The sequence below is a fragment of the Melozone crissalis genome, unplaced genomic scaffold (genome assembly GCF_028551555.1).
Source record: "Melozone crissalis strain CALT ecotype California unplaced genomic scaffold, PUWL_Pcris_2 ptg000027l_1, whole genome shotgun sequence".
Taxonomy (NCBI): Eukaryota; Metazoa; Chordata; class Aves; order Passeriformes; family Passerellidae; genus Melozone; species Melozone crissalis.
In genome coordinates this window covers 34,382,680-34,406,249 of record NW_026535805.1, presented here as the reverse complement: position 1 = coordinate 34,406,249, position 23,570 = coordinate 34,382,680, and the positions used below count along the sequence as shown (strand labels likewise).

The following is a 23,570-nucleotide window of genomic DNA, read 5'->3' as shown; positions in this document are numbered from 1 at the left end:
CCAGGAGTCCTTTGGCTCCATCTTATAACCCCTTGCAGGGAACACATGGTCTCCTGCCAGCTGATGGACTTTTCAGTACAGTTTGTTGCTTAAAAGGAGCCTTCTGCTGTTTCTAGCTCCCCAGCTTTCATCTTCCCTGTCTCTGAGGCTGGAAGAAATGTGTCAAACTTTATGAGGTCTGCAAGCATCCACATACAAAGTATGTTTGGGGGTGTTTTGATATTACCTCAGTGAATAGTACTTTTAATTTGGGCCACTGCAGTCCTGTTTAACTGTATGCTAAATTGCCTTTAGCATTTCTGTACTAATACAGGTCTGTTGGCTCTTCTTCCTCACCTTTTGGTGACTGACTTCTACTTACTGGTGGAGCTATTACTTACAGTTAAGCATTACTAGGAAATGATTTACCATGACAGCTCTTCAGCTGGTGTAAATTGAGACAATTCCCCTAAGACTGACATAGCTAGATTAGTTTACTGCAGCGGAGGATATGGCCTGTCCATCTGCTATTGGTGTGTTGCAGGAGGTGGCAGGCAGGAAAAAAACATTTGTGTGGGTGGCCAATTTGATACGTACAACAGAACTCTGGAAAACTCAGTTTGAAACTTAAATAAAATTGAGCAGTCACACAAAACTTGTTCCATTCCCCAACTGATTCCCTCCCACAACTCACTCTCTTATGCCTGTCTTTCCCCACATGTATTTTGTCTTGTATACATGCTGCATATTAGGATGTTTGTATTACTAATGTAATTTAAAACTTCATTTCTAGATAGCAAATCATGTGTCTTTGAATGGCCTTTTCTTTCCAATTTTGCATTACTTTCCAAACTTCAAAGCAGAACAAACTAATTTTATTATTATATATAAAATATCATTTCTTAGAAATGGAAACAAATATAACAGCATTCCCCTAGTTCTGGGAGAAATGAATGCTTTTGCTGCTGTGTCACATTTTTAGTAGTTAAAGATGGTGTCAGCCTGAACTACAAGCTTTGAAACTTCATGTGAAGTGAGGGGGTGTGCAATTTTTCACATGACGTGAAGGGAAGGGGCTTTGGAAGGGGCTTTTGGATGGCTTTGGAAACTCTTTGCAAGCACAGCAGAGCATAGCACAGGCATCTGCCATGTGGATGCGTCGTCATTTCAGTGTGTGCGCACATTGATGTGCTATTTTCCACATGCATTTATAACTTGAAAGGAAAGCAGTACATTATGATCCTTTCCCCAGACTCTTTTCTGTATCCATTTCCAGGTTAAGTTTTACTGTGATCTTTGCCTGTAACTATGTTCTGAAAGTAACACAATTGCACAACTGTGAGCAATCAGTAGAATACAGTTATAATTTGCCCTAGAAGAATGCAGACAGCTCTCCCAGCATCCACAGTCAAAATCAAGATGTCAGGTGAAAGTTACACATTTGGAGTGATGAAACCAAATGAAGCCAGTCTCAACTTAGGTGCTTAACAGCAAGCCTTAACACAGAGCTTCTGAACTAATATATATGTGAAACATTAAAATACAAGCCACTGGTCTTTGATACTTTTACTGGCACTGGAGAATAGCCTTCTTTTTCAACATAAAAGGCTATCTTCCAAGACTATTTAATTTTGATGGTGCTATCCATGAGTATAAGATATTACTCAATTTGGAGGTAATAGTCTTGCTTCCATTACAATACATTAATGTAGGTATATATACACAAAGGGTTCTCTGCCTATATTAGTGGACTTTTCTTCTCCTTATTAAACACAGCTGAGGTCAACATTGCATCTTTTAATTCCAATTGTAACTCATCTCTTAGAGTGATACTTAAACATTAAAGTATTAAATATTTTGCATAATCTGACTGCATGATTTTTTTTATGATCCACTTGATTTTACAACTTCTTACAATACAGCAAGAGTTTTGTTAATTTCAAATAGAAAGCCTTTTCCAATAGAAGCCTTTCAGAAAATTTGCTTTGACTTTCATAAGAAAACAGGTGCTCCTACAGGTATTACTACATTATTTTGTCAGCATGAAAGGACCTAGAGATAAGTAGACCCATTTTGTCAGCATGAAAGGACCTAGTAGAGAGAAGTATTTTTAGCTTCTCTGTGATGTTACCTTTTTTCTTTTCAGGACTGTGCACAGATTTTGATGACATAATCATGCCTACTTTTGTCTTATGATTCCTGGGATTTAATATCTTAATTATTTTAAAATATATGAAATGTGTAATACATATTTTAAATAATCATGAGGAAGATGTGCTTGTGATTGAACAGAAAACTGCCAAACTTCCCCGCTCTGTGTTTTTACAGCAAGCCAACCTGCAGAACAGAACTCTGCTACAATAATACAAAGGCTAAATGCAGTACTAGTGCTCAGTTTAAGGTGTGCAACCACTACGAAAAGAAAGTCTACTGAGAGCATGCAACTGGAAACCATAACCCTGAAGTGGAATGAACAGTGAGCCACACATGGGGCCTGGCAGTGACTGTCCTAATTACCTAGTGACTGCCCTTCATTACCTCACTGCCCTTTAATGTCTAGTTAATTCTAATTAATGCTCCAACCAGAAATTATTTGTACACTTATCTTCTAGGGAAGAAAGCATGAGTGTCTTTTTAAAACCTTTAAAACCATTGTTACATATTTAGGGAAGGGAAAGAAAGGTCAAGGAACTGGGATGACAGGTAGCCAGCTACCTGGGAGCTCATCCCTGGGAGTTTGTTCCAGAGGCTGGATGAACTCTGAGAAGTTCTGCTTTCTCAACAAACTTCTCCCCACTGCTGGGAGTTACACTGGGCCACAGGACCAGGCTGATCTTTCTGGCTTAACAAAGTCGCCTCTCATGCCCTCCTTTTAGGTTTCTCTGTCCCTCTGCAGGTGCGCTGACCTGAAAGACACCTGTCCTGCTTCCAAATCCTCCAGCATAACTTGGCAGGGAGAGAACCGTCAGGCCTAAAATCTTTGCATGTGAAAGGTTTTTCTAACACACTTCTTGTCGTGTCCTGGAAGAAAATAATTTTGATCCACAGAAAAATAAATTAACTAATAAAAGATACAAGATCACCCTGTAAAGTGCAGCCTCACCCATTCATTCTCTTATTATGGAGGACTTGATTTCTTTGAGAAGTAATTCTAATCCTTACAGGACATTTCCTTATAACATCTATAATGGGATGAAATGCTTTGGACTTACTTACTTCGTACATAGCTGGCATTAAAACCTTTCTTTTGGATACTGAAGTCGCTTTTAAATGACACAATCATTTCATTTCCGGTAGAATTATAGGATAATCCTTTGGCAGTGATGCCACAAAGGTTCATTGGGCTTTCTCCATTGTCTAATGTCAGTGAATCATAAATGCAGCCTGGAGCTTCTTCAATGTCGAAATCAATAAATGTTAGCTGGATGATAAATCCATGAGGCGCTCGGATGATCCACCTGCACGCTTGGCTGTTGGGATAGTCACTGGGGAAGCATGGCGAAGTGAAAACCCCAGAGGGATCAGTCAGCACAGTCCTACAGTCATAGCATCCATGAGCTGACAATGAAAACAGAGAAAAGCTGGAGGTCAGGCAGAGATGTAACTTAAAAGTAAAGTAACCATCAACACAAGAACTAAATGTATGTCTGTACATAAAAATATAGGTGGGAGGAAGAAGGGCAGAAAAAGGCCTTGTTTCTAGTGGGGAAAATGGGAAAATGTTGGAGGAATAGCATAGGAAAATCATATTTTATGTAAGAAATCCTATAGCAAAGAAATATAAATTATATTGCTAAACAATAATTTGTACATGTGACATATATATATATATTTACCATGCATATTGGCCTGATGAAGGCAAAGTGAAATCAATATTTTTCAATTCAGAAAGGCAAATAGTAAAACTGCAACTTCTAAAAAGATGACTGGTATCATTCACATTTTTTGGCTGCTGGTCTGAGTGTAGGTTATCCCAACAGCTCTATGACATGCTGTTGTTTCCAGAGAAGTGTCCCTGGAAAGGAGCAGCACAAGAGTTGGGCTGAAGAGCAGCAGAAGCAGCAGTCCCTGAAGGTTAGTCATCTGCATTTCCAGCTGATGCATTCCACATCACCCAGAAGGGTAGCAGCGAGCTACTGGCTTTTGAATCAACAGTAAATTACTGTGTCTTTCCCGTGCTGACTCAGCTCCATTGACATACTTGTGGCAGTCAGGCTTTAAGAAATTCTTACCCTATTTGTCATACTCTTTTGCTCACCTGCTGTGTTTACTCATGAGAATTTCAAGCCCAGTTAGTGCCCAGGGTTGCATTTCCTGTTTGGTTAACATTTGCTCATTTATCATATATTTACTTAGTGTATTATATGATATAATTACCGTGAACTGCCTGCTGCTGAAATCTGTAACAGTTTGCCAAAGCAGCACTGAAAAAATAGGTAGGAGCTGAATATCACCAAGAGATAACCAAGGAAACTAACTGGCCTATTTATGCTGAATTACTTTGCAAACATTTCATCAAGCCACAACCCCGTGTCAAATCCTACAAGGATGAAAAAAACATGAATTATTAGTTGCTCAAACTAAAAACAACCTAAAAAGTTTTTGAGTGTAAATTACATACAGAATAGTTATAAAATAGGAATAAATGCAATTAATTCCACCAAAGAGCCCTTGATGTTTCTTTCCAGAGAGGGTCCTTGTATTTTTCAGTCACATTTAAATGGTGTTTGGCCTGAACAAATGGACCCTGACTCTGTGAAGTTGCATGCCAAAAATGCAGTTTACATCTTCAGTTAGAATTTAGAGGTATATTTTAAATAGTTTTTATAATTTTTATTTGCAAAGCACGAATTCATATGGCCCCAATGAGGTAAAGATACTGTCTGGGCTCTCAGAGCCAAATGCAGGCTCGTTACACTAGGAAAGCTCAGTGGGACACTTCTTTGTTCAAGTGAGAAAAAAATGTTTTCTGAAAGATTTACAGGTAGCAGTGGGAAGCAGAGGTGCTCCTGGAATTCAAAACTTGATCTGCGAAGTACAAACAAAAGCCTACCCATTTTTAATTTCCCTGCAAATCTTTACAGTCAGAGGACTATGCTCACCTTCCCTGCAATCCTGGTGCTCCATTTATTAACCAGAGAGGGAATATTTACTTATTAGTGATTATAAATCCTGCAGTTGTACAAACAGATGACAGCTTCATCCCGTGGATTTTGCACAGATAGGTATTAGCTTTCAGAGAAGCACCTTAGACTGACACGAAGAGGGGCAGGAAAAGCATGCTGTGTGCCACAAGGCACTGCAGGCAGTCTCCCTGCCCAGGGCAGTGAGCCCCTACAGGGCAGAATCCCTGTAAGGGGGCTCTGGCCAGAGCAGTCTCCAGCTGGAAGGCTCCGTGATCCAGGATCCTGATTGCCAGGATGAGGGCTTACAGGGGCTGGGGATTTGGCAGCGCACCTCACGCACTCTCCTTCTCATCCCTGCCAGAGAAACAAATGACACAGAGCTCTCTGGGCAGATGAGAAGTTTCCCTGGGCACTCAGATGGACTTGAAGTGAGGGACTAAGGTGTTAAGTGATGTAAATGCATACAGGAACATGGGTGTTAATGTACACTGGTTAATATACACTTGTGTTAATGTACACTGTTAATGTACAGTGGTTAATGTACACTTGTGTTAATGAACACTGGTTCATCCCAGGACACCTAAAGTAATCTTAAGGGCATTATACGATATTGCCAAACCAGAGAAAATATGCAACTTGTCAGTAAAAGTGTATGTCCTTAATTGGTAGAATATTACACTCAGCCTGAGACTGGAAAAGTCAAATTTGTCCATCAGAGAGAACTCTGATGTTCTTTGTGTTTATTAATTCTATTGATCATCAGCAACCAAAACCAGGACTCAGTTTTTCTATTTATCTCTCTCTCCTGAGTATTTATCATTGTTTCTGGGCTGCGTAAAAAGAAAAAGCCAGTACATATAACAAAAAATACTCTTATCCCTGATGTCACTGTAAATATTAAAACATAAATGTTACTTATGATTTTTTAATAACTTAATCTTTGCAGAAATGTATTCTCACTTTATCACATCCATATTGTTTTGTTGATCTTAGAACTAATGCAAAAAAACCAGCCCCTAAATTTAGGTAGGAAAATAAGTGCTCGAAACTTTGCATGCACAGAAGAAACAGATTTGGTAAGTAAAATGGTTGGGTTTTTGTTTTAAGTGGGTTGGTTCCATTTTGGTATAGTAGCTATTCTGTCCATGACTGCAATTTGAAGGAGAAATATCCTGTTTTCATGCAAATGTCCACAGTAGTAAGTAAAAAGAAAAGAAAACAAACAACAAAACTATATATAAACAGAATGGCTTAAAATGGAACGTTTTGCACAGCTTCTCATGAGACAGTTATTTTTCTATAAACATCACCTATTTTACTCATTAAAGAGAAAAATTGCTGTGGCAATGTTAGGCTGTCAGCCAAAGCTGACAGATATTTTGCAATCCCATTGGCCCAGAGCTGTGGAGAATGAATACTTGTTGCAATACACACCACAAACATTTCTAGAAGCAATCCAAGATATTTTATTGATTTTAATGGGAACAAATTTAGCTATGATATTCCTGGTTAGGAGCCCCACATATCCATAATCTGCCTGTCAAGTAATTTTCACCACCATAGACCAAAGGAAATTCACTGTCTAAATATATTTTATACAATGAAAGCCTTTTTTCTTTCTCCCCCTCCATTATTTCCCAAACCAAAATGAACACCCCTTTCAAATAGTGAAACCAAGCACTTAATTTCAACATTTCCTAAACTGAAAGCTTCACTGGGCAATTTATTGGTTTCCATCATAAGAATACACTGAAGTATAGTATAAATTTTTTTCTGCATCATACTCATACCTCCCATAGTAAAGAATATTGAAGTATTTAGTGGGATACTTCAACACTAAACTGAAAAGGGAAATTAACAAATTCCTCTGGAGCTAGTTAGAGCTTTCACCAAAGTTATCTAAGTGTTTCAAAAATGTTAACTGACTTCAGAAGTGGAATAGACTGTAGGGGAAATGGCTTTTTCCTATCATGGCATGGAGATAATGGGCAAAAATGGAAAAACTTTCCACAGATTTTTGGTTCCTCACAAATGAAATAAAATTACTGATCTTCCTTAACTACTTTGTATTTGTACAGGGTTTTATATGTGCAAAGCACACTAACAATGACTTTAAACTGTAGCTGGGAGAGCACTTTGACAATCTGGCCTACTGTAGAAAATCCAAAAATGAGTATTTAGTGCCCAACGGAAAATTTGGGTGAAAGCAATTCGACCACTTTAAATAAGAACTTATCAGTAAAAGCAGGAATAGAATCCCATTTTCACAATTGCCAATTTTCCTAACCATGAAACCATTCCCTCTCTTCTAGTATTTTCCTGATTATTTTACATATATATCTTTTAACTTGTGTGAGAAATACCCTACCCTAGTCTTTCCTACACCATGCTCAATCATCTGATGACTGCCCTAAAACTCAGGGGCTAAGGAAATCATATCTGACTCATTAATGATTGCACCACACAAACAGTCATGTGTATGTGCAAACCTCATATCCTATGAAACAAAATTAATTGCCCAGCTTATTCTGTCCACTGATTTTGCCTCTTTAGAGTCCCAGCACTGAATTCCACCATATGAACTCATCAAGACAACTGCAAGTACTGATATCACAATTTCAAAAGCGACTTTCATGAGTCATTTTTGGGAAGCTAAAGCCACAGCCAGACAGAGAGCTACAATGCCTAACTGTGGATTTGGGAAGGAAACAGTCTTGATGTAGTCTTATCCCATACGTGCGTACTTCTCTTTTAATTTTTTTTTCTTGAATGACTAACACATTACAGCAGTTGCGTCCAAAATATGTGCTAATACTCATTCATATTTTTCTCTAATTTCTCCCACTTCTCTCCATTGTAATTGTTTACTCCTAAAACCTGTATTTTGTCCTATTATACTTAGCATTTCTTTCTCAGGCATGAGTTTTGACCTCTGCATCTCCACCTACTTTCATTTCTCCACTTATCCAGCCTTGGTGAAGTGCTGGACAACAAATTTTGTTCAGTCAAGAATTTTTACAAGAGTGCAAAAGCAATCCTGTTTGGAACACTGTCTATTTCAGCCTTAAAGACCCAAATTTTGTGAAGGTTAGGATCAAATGAAAACAAGGTCACTGTGGGGAAAAAAGCCTGTACTTGCAGTTTGTGCATCCAGGGTTTTTTTATACTAAGTTACACTTTGCACTGGAACTTTCTTTTCATGGCTGAAGCACACAGAGTTTCCCACCTGAGAGGAGTGCAAATGACTCCACATGCTTAGGCAGTAGCACAGGATACCAATGACAACTGCGGTGGGTTGTATTAACACTACCGGTATTTTTTTAAAATACATTAAAGGGTTCCCTCATAAAACAAAATGCTTCTGGATTTCATTCTGGCATAAAAATTAAATCTACTTCTCTCCGTGGATGATACAATTTTTATAGGAAAACATCCTGAAATATATCTATGTAGCTCTGGAATTGAATTTTCAGAAAGAAAACCCAAATATTTTATGTTAACTCTAATCATATTCAAGTGAGCAACAAAATCTCCCCTGCCTGACGGAATTAGGCCAATTCTAAGCCACAGAAAATCTTAGCTAGAGTGCCTAGCACTTTAGACATAAAAAAGCAGTACAGAATTAATTATAATTTGCTTTCATGTTGACATCTGGGAACTTTTAAGCACTTTACATATATTTTAAAAGACAGTACTAACAAAGATAGTAATTTGAACTGAGAAAGAACAGGCAGGTGACACAGCAGAGGTACTTCCAAGTGTGTGGTGATGCCCAAAATAAAAGAGAAAATTTACAATCATTTCGTGTCACAGCATAAAAAACCACCTTGTTCGATGAACACTGGGTGGGAAATAGTTTTTCTTTGTAAGAAGCAATTAATTGTTCAGGGTTTTTTCTATTTCAAGGATATCCCAACACAAATATGACCAAACATTAAGTTAGATGTATTTATGACTGCAAATAGATGGGCGAATGAGGTCAGCAATGGGCACACCTGCAGACAAGCAGAAGGGCCAAACCACCAAGATGTGGGTGGGCTGGAATGGCTACAGAACAAACAAACCCATGTTATTCCAGCAAGACACAAACACCAAACCAAAAACAGCTATCCTATGGCATAGGCTTGGACAGTAGTTTATCTTCACCTCAAAAATAATTTTGAATGTAAAGGCAATCTGTAGATCTAGAAAAATGCCCATATGCAAAGTGGGAACATATTAACTGCAAAGAAATGTCCCATTATTCTCTCTGAACATAAAGTAATATTATGCTCTGCTTACTCACATTTAAGCTAGTAATGAGATAAAACCTTTTCAATTTGTTTATGCAAAACAGGAAGCCTAGCAGTCTTCTGGAGCCTCTGCAGACCAAACCATGTACTCTGCTCTCTGTGCACCCCACACTCTGATTGAGCTCAGTCTGGGAAAGTTCAAATGAGGAGATGTGGCAGGTTTATTTTTGCTTCTTTATTTACTTTCTGAATTGTAGAAGCTGTATGATCTCTCAAAAAGATCTTTATTCTGCTACACTATGCTGATAAAAATTACTATGGTCCACACCTAACTTAATGTTTGCAGCTACTGTAATTGTCAAACAGAAAATCCTAATTCTATTTAAACATTTGGATTTAAAAATAAAATAAAGGATTATCTCTGCAATAAACAGAAAGGAAGTAGGACTCATTCTGATGTGTACAAAATTTTCTCCCTTCATAAACAATGTCACCAGGTTGAGGTGTACTGCTTAGAAATATGACTGTGATTGTGTATAAATGCAGATACCCCTGGATTTGTAATCATCATATGGAACAATATCTACTATAGCATTTCTACAACATTTCTAAAGTTTCAAAACATTCCTACAACAGCTCTAAATTTCCAAAAGTGTTGAGAAAATCCTATAACCTCACAAATTTGCTTTGAATTTAAGCACGGACTTAAAATTCAGCAACTGTTTAAAGTCCTTTTCTGCACAATGGTGTCTTTGAGTTCTGTATTTGAAGCTTTGCAGTCCTGTCTTCAGCCTTGCAGCCCCCTCAAGGCTGAATGGGGGAGCATGACTCCCCGACTGCTCTGTCTGAAAACCACTCGGGAGGCACCGCACAGACCCGAGCAGCGAGGAAGGCTGTGCCATCCTCCCTAGGTCTGACCATTTTCTTTTCCTTTCAATGAAAGGAATAACCACTGGACCAACATTGGTAAACATCCATTCAGGGAGAGAGATCCACTCTCAAACACAGAGGATGCTTATGGAAATGTGGTTTCCATGTAACTAAGTAATGTGGATTGAATTTGGTGACAGAAGGAGGTTGATTTTTTTACACCAAAATGCAATGAAATACTTCCTTCCAGACTTTGAATTTCCTTACCAAATTACTTTATGCCTAAAGATCAGGAAAGGTAAGGTTTAATTCTATGTCAGCCATGAACTTCCTAAAAATGTCCTTTTATTCCCTGGCTTCCCCACTTAAAAATATAAGCATTATTCCTCTGTGTAGGGCTCAAACCCATCTCACCACCCTTTGTTAGTAGGACGTTACGCTAACTTTCAGCTCTGCAAAGGCATCGGTAGCAGGCTTTGATGCTGGACAGTTTGGGTGTGGAGAAATATATTTCAATTCACCCTTGAGTTTTTTTTAAATTTCTCCAAACACTGAACAGTCAAACTGCAGGTCATAAAAATCCCAGGCAGCGTAGTGTGGGTCATCAAAAAATGGAACTCAGTAAAATTTAAATAATTTTTAAAACTTAAAATTTAAATAATTTTTAAGATTTTTTTAATTAAAAACATTTAAAATAATTTTAAAAATTATTTAAATAATTTTAAAATAATATTTTAAAATAATTTTAAAATAATTTTAAACAATTTTTCTTTATTACTAGTAAGAGCTGAGGAATACAAAGAATTCCCAACAGGATAAATATTACAAGTTTTTCTGTGAAATCATTTGCATAGACTCATCAGTAACATAACCAGCATATTTTATAAAATAAAATTTTATAAGCCTTATATGAGTGAAACTTTACATTACTTTTCTGCAACACATAATCAGATATATCTTGCAGAGCACAAGTACAATAAAGTTGTAGTTAGCAAGAATCTTTTGAATCTGTGTTATTCTTCATTTGCAAATGTGACTCTTTTGGTTGACTTGTAAGGAATCACTATTTTAAGCACTATTAAAAACTCAGTCCAGACTCTCATTCTGCATCATTCCCATTGCCTCATCTTCACAGTACTCCTTGTACCCAGCAAGAATTTAAAGCCTCCATATTCCTGACTGGAAATAGCACATAACCCTGGCAGAGTCTTTTATAATTCAATGAAAGACAAGATTGTGCTCTCACAAAATAATTCAACAATTTGGTTTTGGCCACTGAAGCCAGGAGACAAAGAGCGTACTATGCCCTGGCCAGTCCTATCAGCTTGCCTTGCATCATCGTTTGCTGATGCATTATGTCCTGCAATATATGCATTGAATGGATGAACTGGTTGGCACACCTAGGAATAATAAAATGTAAGGAAAAAAAAAATCTCATTACAGGCTAGTATAGAGACTTATATGAAAGTGTAATTGTTGTCTATGAATTCACTTATTATTTCTGCTTCCTGTTGCTCTAGCCCATATTGTTTATCAGGTTATTAGCAAATTATATTTGTCATCACATGGAATTAGAACTGATTATTTTCTCTCTTTTGTAAGACAAGAACAAAGCATTTAATTAATGAAATGATATGTGGCAAATTGAAAACTGATAAAAGACAATATTTTCTCTTATGTAACAATGCCAGCCTGTGAAACTCGGACCTGAAAACTATGAAAGAAGGGAACATAAAACTCAGAAAATGCAGACATTTTCCCAAGTATCTAATAGGATCTCTGAATCACTCCAGATATAAAATAATTGATGAGACATAACTGTAAGAAATTGTAAACCTCATGGCTTATGTTTAAAGTTAATCTTAACTAACTACCCAGGAACAGCATTAATAGCTCCACCTTGGTTGTGGACACAGTTCCAGTCTCCTGCCCACATGGCTGCAGCTCAAGGCCAGCCCAGGTCTTCTCCAAACCCTTCCAGAGTACGGCTGAGCAGCCAGCACAGGTCAGAGGCCATTGCCAGCATGCAACCTGGATGCAGCTATCCCAGTTTTTGGAACTGTGCGCACTTGAGACACAGCATGAGCTTGGCTCTGAGGCAGAGAGCAGCCCTGGGCATGTCCCTTTCACTGGAGTAAAAGTGGCCACGGCACTGAGGGAGAGCAGACAAAGCCACGTGAGGCCGAGCACAAGGCTCTATCTTGTGTATCTTTCATAGGAGCCAATTGAGCAGTTCTCATTAGTTTTGATGTTCCAACACTACACAGAAATCTGGGAGAAACAGGTGGTATTACATCCTGTTTCTAACATGACAATCAAAATTATCTTTCAGGATACACTTGAGGTCAGTAGCAGTAATAATGTAACAAAAAAATCAGGAAGAGCAAAGCTTAATTTTCAAATCAGGTTAAGATTAGAAAAGCAGACATGAGAATAGTAAATTACTGACTTGGGAAGCATTTACCATGAACACAGGCAGCAACTAGCTACTACTAAATCCAGGAACAGGTTTTTCACTGAAACCAGAAATCAGCAGAGGCTGATTTGCACTTCCTCTTGACACAACTGTGTAACATAATCCTACACTGAGAGAGACTATGTTATTTATTTTTTTCATAAATAAATATGTAAGCAACAGCTAGGCTTCAAATCTTTTCATTAAGCACACAGATGGACTGGAACTTTACACAGGTTTAAAGTGTATCATTCATTCATATGCAGGCTGTTGACACTTTAGACAGGACATTTCAGGGAACTGACATCTTGACTTCTCAAGATTAGCATCCTATCCAGTCCTCAAAGGAGTCATCCAAGTACTGACATTATCAGTATTTGTTATGTGCTGGATCTCTAAAACTTTATGAAAGTCTTGAAGAGGTAAGAGCTGAAGCTCTGGAGTGGGATGCCTGCACAAGACAGAGACTATTAGAGATTCAGTGTGTTTCAAGATATTCTGTATTGCCCCAGGCCCCATTTTATGCTGGAATTCAGTAGGTATTTATTTCTGTAGGGTTATCATTGCCAGTAAAATGCTCTGACCCCTCTTGATCACTCTAGCACAGATATCCTACTCCCTGACAGCAGCTGACTTTATCACAGCAGTGACTCCAGCAGGTTTTGATTGATCTGGGAAATTGAGGGAACCAGCTACAATAGAAGAAAATATGTTCAGAGCCAGGGTGGGGGCCCTGCACTGCCTGTTTCCCCTTAGTTGTTTGGGTTTGTGCCAATGAAAATGGAAGTGGAAACAAACACACTGACTGGGTAAATCAGCCCTGACCCATATGAGTGGAGTTCACAGTGTAGACAAAGTTATGGATTTCCCCCAGAGGGAGGGGGTAATGTGAAAATCCTGTGTTACACCCATTGTAACTTAAGAATATTTTCATTGGCATTCCTGTGATAATCTTATAAAAATAACAGAATTGACTTGCTAGTTTTGGCTTGAGTTGGACATTTTTTTCCACAGAGTAGCAGAAGTTTGGGACAAAGAAAGGTATTGACAGTTCAGTTTAGATATGCTGGTTTAAAAGGCATTAACTAGTAAGTATACAGGTGAGTGCATTAAGCACATAAGCTAGCACACTTGTAAGTAAAAAGAAAATTAAGTCAGGGAAGGGATAGGCTGGGAACAAGTGAGAGGTATTTCATGAGGTTGCTGCATGTAACCTAATGTTTGTCATTCTGGGATCCACATATCACACTCCATGACAAAACGTGCTAAGATTTACAGGAGGAATGGTGATCAAGAATGTTGTACTTTTGTCTGCTCCAGCCAGATGATCTGGCTGCTGGCTCCTAGCTGCTGTGCTGCTGCAGTGCTACGATGAGGATCACATCCTCAGCTGGAGTAAAGCACTGGGTGCAGTTAGATCTAATACCAGGCTGCGCAAACTGAAGAGCTGTATGGCTAAATACATTCTCAGGTACCACTTGTGCAAACACGTCACACTTCTCTGGGAAGTAGTTAAAAAAATGAGTGGAAAAACAGCTGACAATCTTTTAATGAGAAAGAGTGGTTTGTAGGAGCTTGAGTTCCCACCAAACTGCACAGACATGGGTTAAAATAATGTCACAACTAGGCACAGGTGATCTTGGTAAACTCCGGTCATACAGATGCACACATTTCTTTTACACATACACTGGAAACAGACTAAAGAAGTTGTTAGGATTAAATTCTTGGGTAACAGAATATTCTGTGCAGTGAAAGTAGAAAATACTGCATTTTCACCGGGTGCTTTACCCAGCAAATCCAACACACCCAATATAAAGCAGTTTCCATTTGATCCATGATACATTCAAAATCTTTTATTATTTATAAGAGGATAGGTCAATTGCAGAGTTTTCTTTCTGAGGCTTCAGTGATGGAATGTCTTTTCTGGCTGCTACTATCAGTATTTTGAATAGTAATCTTTTTTAAGTTTTATGAAGACCTCTTGAAAATATATGGTAGTAGGGTTATTGTATGGTTTGTCAATTATATTCTTCAAGCTTTGTCTGCTTACAGGTCAAATTTTGTGTCCAGATTTTTAAAATAAATTTTTTAGCTATTCCAGAAAATCTGGCATTGGTTACATGGATCTCTTTCAGTAGATGTTGAAACTCCATTTTGCTGTTGTTTAAAAAATTATAGAAACTATGAAAAATTACTTTACACTGGAATTCACTATTATAATAAAATTCCAAGGCATTCTAGACATACTGGCAAACACCAGAACTCAAAACTGATTTCATACAGAGTCTGAAAGACTTTAAGCATTTTATTACTTGTCCTCTCTGTGAATTTTCAAAGTAACTATTTCGGTATTATTTGGGCTACTTATATTTCAGTACTTTAGTGTTTTCTGGGTCCTTTTATAAAGTTATTAAAAATAGATACTATTGGTGATATATTTGTCTCATCTGATCTGCAAGATGTAGCAATCTAAGTCAAAAACTTCGGGATTTTTTAACATTACAAATTTATAAAGGGTTTTTCCTATTACACACAGAAATATTCTGTTCTACTCCATCATAGAAAATCAGCCATTCTTTCACACTCCACAGACAATAACATTCCAAGTTAACACAATGAGTTCTGCCCAGACCAAAAAGATATCCCGAATAAGGATATCAGGTATTTTCTTGTACACTTTCAATGGAAGTGTGAGGAGACTGGAAAAGGTTAGAGCCTCTTTGTTAAGCCAAGATTTCAACTTTTATACCTCATTTAGGGAGTTTCTGGAAGTTAGTACAGCTACACAAGTAAAAGTGAGATCAGAATTTACCTCTCAGTATTTTTCATTGATGAGAACAGAATAATGCCATGTACAATATGGCAGACTAATATCTATTGTGGTAGGGAAGTGTGTGCATTTTGGACATTTAATGCTACTCTGATATCTCTAATGCTGTTTTTTGCTCTATATTCTCAAGCAAGCTATTCATTATAATTTTGAATAATTTCAGTTATACAGCATCTAAAACTGCTTTCTTATCATATTGTTTTTATCAGATGTAAAGATGGAAGGGATTGACATACCTAAGTCAAAACAGTAATTCCTTCAATGATGTATTATTAGTTTCTACCCCTGGTATGTTGGTGCATTTCTCTTCACATAACAGTTGAAAAGAAAACTTTGTGAACACAGACTGCAAAGTCTTGTGCTGACCAGCCAAGTGTCTCCTTACTGTTTCCATTGAGCTTACAGTGACTGATCTTTGTGTGACTATACCTGAACCTTTTATTTTTCATCAGTCTGGGCTATGTGATTTATTTTTCTAACCTCCATCCAGTACTGCAACTGCTCTAGACACTGAACTCCCACTGCAATCAATCAAAAATTCTCCCCACACATTCCAGCGCTTTTTCCAACACTAAAGCCTTTTTCTACAAGTTCCCTAAAGAAAAATATTCCACCTATGAATGGACTTCAAAATTTGGAATTTGATTCTGATCAAACTGCATACATTTAACTCCTTGAGTATGGATACTATGTGCTTCATTTCCCTTTTTGCATCTTGCTTCTTTACTGAAAGAAACCCCCAAATTTACAGGGATCAGATCAGAAAGAAATTATTAACTGTGTCCTTTTTTTTTCAACTATTACTGCTTACCACATAAAACCTGAAAATATTCTCTCCTTAATCAAGAAAAACTACAATAAGCTTGACTAAGTTTGGCTTTCAAATCTCTCTGCTAGTTCCTAAAATGCTTTGTCTTGTTTTTAGTATTTGTCTTAAAGAAGAGGTTTACAGCTATTGGTGTGATGTTTTTTAAACATGTCTACAAAAATGTTAAACTGGTCTCTGTGTTAAAAATATGTACAGCACTTAGTTACACAATACTCTACAGCTGCAATCTCAAATACCATGAGAAATCAATTCTTAACTGAAAGAGGAATTCTGAAAATAGACTTCTTGTTTGTTTGGGGAAGCTTCTTGTTTCACCAAATCAAAATCAGCAAGTTATTCAGCTTAATATAAGACCAGGAGTGTTTTCTTAGTCTTAAGAAAACTTGTTTCATGGGAAGGAATTTATTTTCTGTAATGGTTCTGCAGTCATCAGCATTATTTGAAAACAACATCCAAAGCACTTGCCATTTAATGGAAACTGCAGTTTTACAATTGACTTGCTCTGCAATTTCTGAAACCAAACCAAGCCAATCAAGCAAAGGAAACTTCTTTCATGAATCTGTTATTTACATATAAAGCAGACAGGAAAAAGGTATTTTGTTAGCTCTGGAGACACTGTTTAAGGAGGTTTTAAAAGATTAGGAAGTATAATGACAGGTGCACAGTGTTCCTTAAAATGAGACAGGAAGTGAGTATGAGAAAATTTTATGGCATCATCCTTCTATAACACTAAGTGAACAAACTGTTCTCTCTTAAAAATGACTATACACTCACATTTACAACCAAGTATTGTCCCTTCACTTGACCTTTAACACATTGTACTGCATTAATTGCCTTAACTATTCAATAAAGTAAGCCAAGTACTGGGTAGCTTCCATATTCCTTCTGTGTGAGGTTATTTTTTAAAATATTTTCCCAAAATATTTAAACTCGGCTTTTGTTTTGTGTTCAACAAAGCTCTGAAGTTCAAGCAAGCCAACATGTGTCATCATCTCAAAACTTAACATCCTCACTGTGCAACTTTTCAGCTGATTTCTCTAGCAAAACCTACCTCCACACACACCAGCAACTGTGGCACTCTCCTTAACACCATTTCCAACACCACTTAATATTACATTTCAACTGTTTTCAAGGAAAGCCTGTTTCAAAGCCACAATGAAAAAGATACCTTCTTATTTAGAGTTGGAGTCCATTTATCAATTTTCTGTCTCTGCACCCTAAATATGAACTAATAACAATATGAAAATAATTTGATTATCTAGACAGATTATCTGGACACCTCTGGGAATTGAAGCCCACTTTGACTGCAAGTTTTCTATTGCTGAAATTCTCAAACCCACAAAGATTTACTCCTTCAGGATAATAAGCCCTGGGTCTTCCAGTGATGAAGCCTGGCAGAGATCAAAACTAAACTGGACCTAATAAAAGGAGTAAATATGGAAGAGACACTAATCAAATTCAAATATTGAAAATCTGACTCTGAAGTCCCAAGAGACCTCAGAATTCCCACTGCTTTCACATTACTTACTTTTTACTATAGTTTTTAAGCACAATTAAAGCACTCTGATTCTGCAGATACTGAAAATTTTAACATTCACAATACTGTAGTTTTTGAGCTATCATTTGAACAAACAATGTTGCAAGCCCAAAGATGGAAACATAACAGCATGGAGAGTATAAGCCTACTTCTCTTAAAGAGGGTGGGGGTTTTGTCTCCTGAATATACATTTACTTGGCAATAACAGTCAATAACAAAAGTAAGGAGCAAATATTTAAAAGTGAGTATATTTTTACCCAAGACCACAGGTTGATTGTTATGAAGAGTTAACTGAAAGGTTTGAAGGGAGAATCAGAGATAAATATCTCAGTGTTAGAGAACAAAGTGATTAACAGAAAAGCAATTTGCCATGTGTGACAATTAATAAAAATGCAGCAAAATATAAAGCATATGTCCATTGCTATGGTACGTGGCATTTTGCTACCAGTATGACTCTTCAAAATGCACCAAGTAGAGCTGCAAGGTGTTTAACTCACCTCCTGCAAGAATAGAATAAAGCAGTGTTCTTGGGGTTCTCTTTTTTATTATTTTTTTTCCTAATTTTGCCTACACACTTGCTGTGTAAACTATTAAACTGCAAACTGTAAACTTGAGTTCATAAATGAACCCATCCATGACTCCTATCTCTGCTCTTTTAGTGTTTATCTCAGTGACCACTTCCCTGTATTGAAGATTTACTTCTGAGGCTATTGAAGCATATCAGTGCAGTGTTCAAAAGTGGTCTGAGGAGAGTGGTGGGAACAGTGGCTATCTCCCTCATCTGCATCCTATCAGACTGTCAAGTAGAAAGTTACCATGAACACCATTCACTGTTGTTCACCCAGATATTTTAGATATTTTATCAGAAGTGCAGAGGAACACTTAAAAATATGAACTAGGGGCAATAAGTTTAAAAGTTTTGAAGAAGCAGGTTTGTTTAAACATATTAAACAAATAACACATCAAATACATCTAATTCTCCTTATTTTAGTTCAACATTTAATGCTTAATAAAAGCTTTTTTCCTTTCATCATCCTTGGCCAGACCATCTAGTTTTAGGCTTCATTCAAAACTCAATAGAAATGCTCTCACAGCAGGATTTGGACCACGGCCTTAAGACTCAAACATGAAAAACAATAATTGACAATAACAAAACCTCATCAAGTGACCTGAGTGCTGGTACTACATAGTTTCTGTCACAGAAACAAATTACCTACCTTAGGATCCTGACACACAAAGTTCAACAGAAATATAAAAGTTGCTTAAAGTGAACACCTAAAGCATGGGTTTAGCAAGTTTTATATGGAAAGCATACTATCTATGAGTGACTACAATATCTGACCAGAAAACAGCAGAAACAGAGTGGAGAAAGCTGTGTTTAGTCCTCTGCATTAATAAACCTACAGTGTTGGTTTTGAATCATTATTCAAGGTGGTCCTGACTAGGCATACACAATGAAGAAAAAACCTGCAGAAACAAGAAGTAATCTGAAAAATTGTTCCAACATCAGTGCCCTGTGTCCCTCTAACATATATTTGAATGCAGGAAGTAATAAAAACTGTAAGACAATGAAGCAGATCACAGTATTTTTATAGAGGCGAAAGAAAAACATTAGTACAAGGCTTCTTTTGGGCAGCGTGTTACCTTTATAGAGATAGTGTCAGAAAAGGCCAGACGTGGTCTAAAAACATATAACTGTTGTTTCGTGAGTTTTGGCTCTAACACAGAGTCCCAAAAGGAAAACTACAGACACTGAAAAGACTGCAGCAAAACCCCACTCTACTTGCTAAGTCATTGTATCATGGTACTCACAGAAGAATGGATCAGAAAAAAAGCAGACAAAAGCGGACTTTATTCCCTAGTAGGGAAAAAAGTGAGGGCTGTATCTGACTCTCCCTGCCTCCTAATAGTGTTTCCTTCTGGATATGATATACTATGTCCTGATAGGAATTAGGAAGAAGCAGATTAATGCTGCACTGTGTAGGTTGGAACCTGCTTTATAGACCTGCTTAAACACAGCTCAGCATACTTAACAAGTTGGTAAGTGTTTCTTGCCATACCATGATGGTTTTTTTACAGGGCATATTTTACTTATGGAAGCAAGAGAAGAATGAGTCACGAGTGATTTCATAACAGCTCTGCAGAAATTAGTCCGATGCTATGGCTGTAGGAGAACTAAGCTGGACAGACTGTCAAAGCACAGAGGAACAAGGAGAAAGAGTCAAAAACCACGAGCAAGAAGCACAGAGTAAAAAGGATAAAGCCTGTATAAACAGGAAATAAAGGAAGTCTTGCATTTCAACCTGACCATGGTGTCTAATTGCTATGGATAAGAAAAACTGAAAAATTCCTTTCACCCTATGTACATGTATAACCAAATAGTCATTTTACTCTACAGTCATGTTCATCTAAATCCACCTTGTTTTTGTCCTGTAATAGCATTATTTCTTCCACAAAAGCCAGTGACTAAGCCCAGAACTATGGTAGACTCCCATGGTAACAATGGCAAAATTTTTAGGCAGATCATCTGACTTTGGTCAGGAGTTCAGTCAATAAAACTTACTGATTGCTCTCTTCAGGGTTTTTCTATTAAGGACTCTCAGCTGTTAGGTCAATTAAGCTACAGTCAATGTAAAGAGCTCCTTAGGGAAAGTATTCCTTCTTATTCTCATTACTTCAGTTGACCCTAGTGCTGAGGTCTGCAAAACTGCTGGTCTAGAGTTAAAAACTTATTGTACCTACTTCCTTAAGAGACAGGCTATTCCAGATCTTCTAGTTCTTATGAGATCTATTAATTCTATTTTAGTAGCTGTGTGGTTGTTACTAGCATCAATCATTGCAAGTTTTTCAGCAAAAGTTGCTGAGCAGTGCGTGCAAACCAACAGGGAACTCTTCAGTATGGTTCAGGATAGTTTCAGTACAGCTCTCCCACTGTATGGGAGAGTGTGCATGGAAAAGCTGAAAAATGTTTTAATACCTGCAAGTGTTAAGCCTAATGTGAATCTTATACCTGGTCAGCTGATCCAGACATTAATTTGGTGCAGCAAAGAAAAACTGAAAAAACTAAAAAAATGATAGGTGTAATCAGCCTTGTGAAAAAAAGTAGTAGAAAAAATATTCTGCAAAGTAATTTCTGATAAGTGTCAAAACATTTGATTGTTATTGCCTTTAAAACTTTTAGAAAACGTTTTTCTAAAATACTGAAAATTCAAAACAATTATTTAAAATTTTGATTTTCAGAGCAATTTTTTTCTCTATCATTAAAACACTTAAGTCAGAATTCTTATCCTGTTGCTTTTCTTTAAAATTAATAACCCTTCAAGTTTCAACAAAAACAATATATTTTTGGGAGAAAAATCAATCTTATTTAATAACAGCAACTCAATTCCTCATCCAAATAGCTTTCCAGTAACTCTGACATCTTCTTAGTAGTTTTCTTAAGTGTTATTATGCAGCACATTCTGCGGTGAGACAGAGTGCTGGAGATCCATTTGTAGTTTGGGTGTGCTAGACAGCTCTCCTGTGACTCCCATGACTGCTGGCTTTTCTCCATCCAGGCAGTTCGGATCACCTCCTGTAGTCAGACTCAAAACTATTCAGCCAGAACAGCCAAAACAGGCTCTGACAGTATGCAGGACTAACAGCAATTACAACATTTTGTAGCATGTGGTAATTGAGTCATTATGATCAGGCTGCAACAACTACATGAAGGAAAAGTTCTTATAATAGCTCTGATGGTAACTGCTTGCATATTTTCTTCAGTCTGGACCAGTTATGAAAGCTGCAGAGCAGAGCTTAATGGTCGGCTGGAATGCATTCCTTCCAACAGAACCACTCTGGTACCACCTGCGTGTCTGCAAGGCCACATAAACAAAAGGGTGATGTCAGCCTGGTCTAAACACCTCTGAAACTGTGGTTACTGTTCCACCACTGAGGATACTACACTGCACTACGGAGTAGTAATGGTGGCAGTCTTACAACTCTTTTCAGAACGTCTGGTACGTCTGCTCCAGCCTGAACTCTAAACATAACTACAACGTAGTGCCAGCAGCAATTTTAAGCAGTTTTTAGTTATGGAAATGGCAGAGGGTTGTTTGTAAGTAATCAGGCAAGTCCTAGATTCTTCACCAACTATGACTTGCAAACATTTGCCAGAAGTGCTTTCATTTACAACTAGACAGAGAATTGCACCTTTTCTTTCAAGCTTCCTGACTCTACACAAGTGCGACCTCTGAGGCAACTGATGAAACAAATGCAAAATAATAACAGAGGCAAAAATATAAATAATTTAGCCTAAAAGAGCTCATCATACAAAACCTTCCAAGTAGGATAAATAAACAAAAATAAATACCACCATGCTTACATTCAAACCTTATCAATAGGGTAAGAATGGTCTTACTTTACCAATCTATAGAAAAAGGGTTGTGAGGAAGGCACTTCAGCAAAGTATAAGGGAAGAGCAGGCTGAGTGATACAGGCATGATGCAGTTATCACCGGAGCTCTGGAAAGCCAGCCTTGCAGCACCTACTGCTTTTAGCACTACAAGGAGATAAAAGTGTGAACCATACATTCACATCCCTTACCTAATGGCAGCAAGGCAACCCTACACCTTATGTAGCAGGACTGCAGCAGGTCTGCTACCCACAGCAGAATTCTGCTCAAAGCAACTCTCTGCTCTGCCTGAAGATTATCCTTCTTCAAGGTGTGTATCTGCACCACTAACCAAAGGTCCAGTTTCACTTCAAAAGCCAAAGCTGCAGCTATAATGGGAAATCATCTTATTCTGGTTGTGATCTGTGACTCTTAGCACAGATGCAATGTGAAATATTATTATTTCATGAAAAATGATGACAATAAAAAATCCTATTTCCAGTGTACAAATACTTAACTTTATCTCATAGTTTAATCTCCTTTAACTCAATTTTGGTTTTCCCAGCACATGAAAATGTTGCTACTGCATTTACAAGCAACAAGCTTCCCTGTTTTGAGAAAGCAATTACTTTACAGGAAGTAATAGCATCAGAAGTTTCTTGCCATTTGGATTGCTAAAAAACCAAAACTAGCACAACTGTGTTATCTTCTGCTTAGAGCTGACATCTGCATGGTCTTTCAAATAACTTTCAAATAACTTTCAAAAAACTCTGGCATCAGAACCAGCTGATCACTGAACTACCCACCAATAACAATAATCTATCCTCATATACAAGGATATGAGGAAGTGCTCTGTCCTTTTAGGGAGAGGTAGGAGCATAATTCCTATGGCTACCAGCTCTGCACTGTGCAGATTAACAGGCTTGTTCCCTCATTTGTGAGAAAGAATTTATAGCATAAATAGTGGATTGCAGACTATCTTGGTTCCTTCTGCATCACAATTTCTTTCTGTCTCTTCTGCATTTCAGGAGAAAGAAGAAATTAATCCATTCCTTCTGCAGTGATTACACTTTTCTCCCCTTCACAGTCTGAGGGAAAAACAGTCATTTGACACATTCAACAGGGAGTGAGAGAGTGGTCTAGCTATTTGTTGCACCTCAAAAGGTTGTTCAGCTAGTGTTCACAGTTGTGAGGGATTATCACTCCAGTGAGCTGCTTGAAGCTTTCATTACATTTTAATAGAAGACCTGAAGTACCACTCAGTCCTTTCCACTCAGTCCTTTCCACTGCTTGTCAACATGATCAAACATGTTATTATTTTCAAGCCCATTTTTACCAGA

At 37.6% G+C, this 23,570-nt stretch overlaps 1 protein-coding gene across 2 annotated transcripts in view; it reads right to left on the bottom strand.

Annotated features, from left to right (window-relative positions):
• The window catches only part of ADGRG6 (adhesion G protein-coupled receptor G6), a 109,490-nt gene that overhangs the window by 64,387 nt on the left and 21,533 nt on the right, over nt 1-23,570 (bottom strand). For both annotated transcript variants that reach the window (XM_054280260.1, XM_054280261.1), the window contains exon 3: nt 3,196-3,537. In XM_054280260.1, the coding sequence (XP_054136235.1) occupies nt 3,196-3,537 (342 nt within the window). The remainder of the gene's footprint in view (nt 1-3,195; nt 3,538-23,570) is intronic.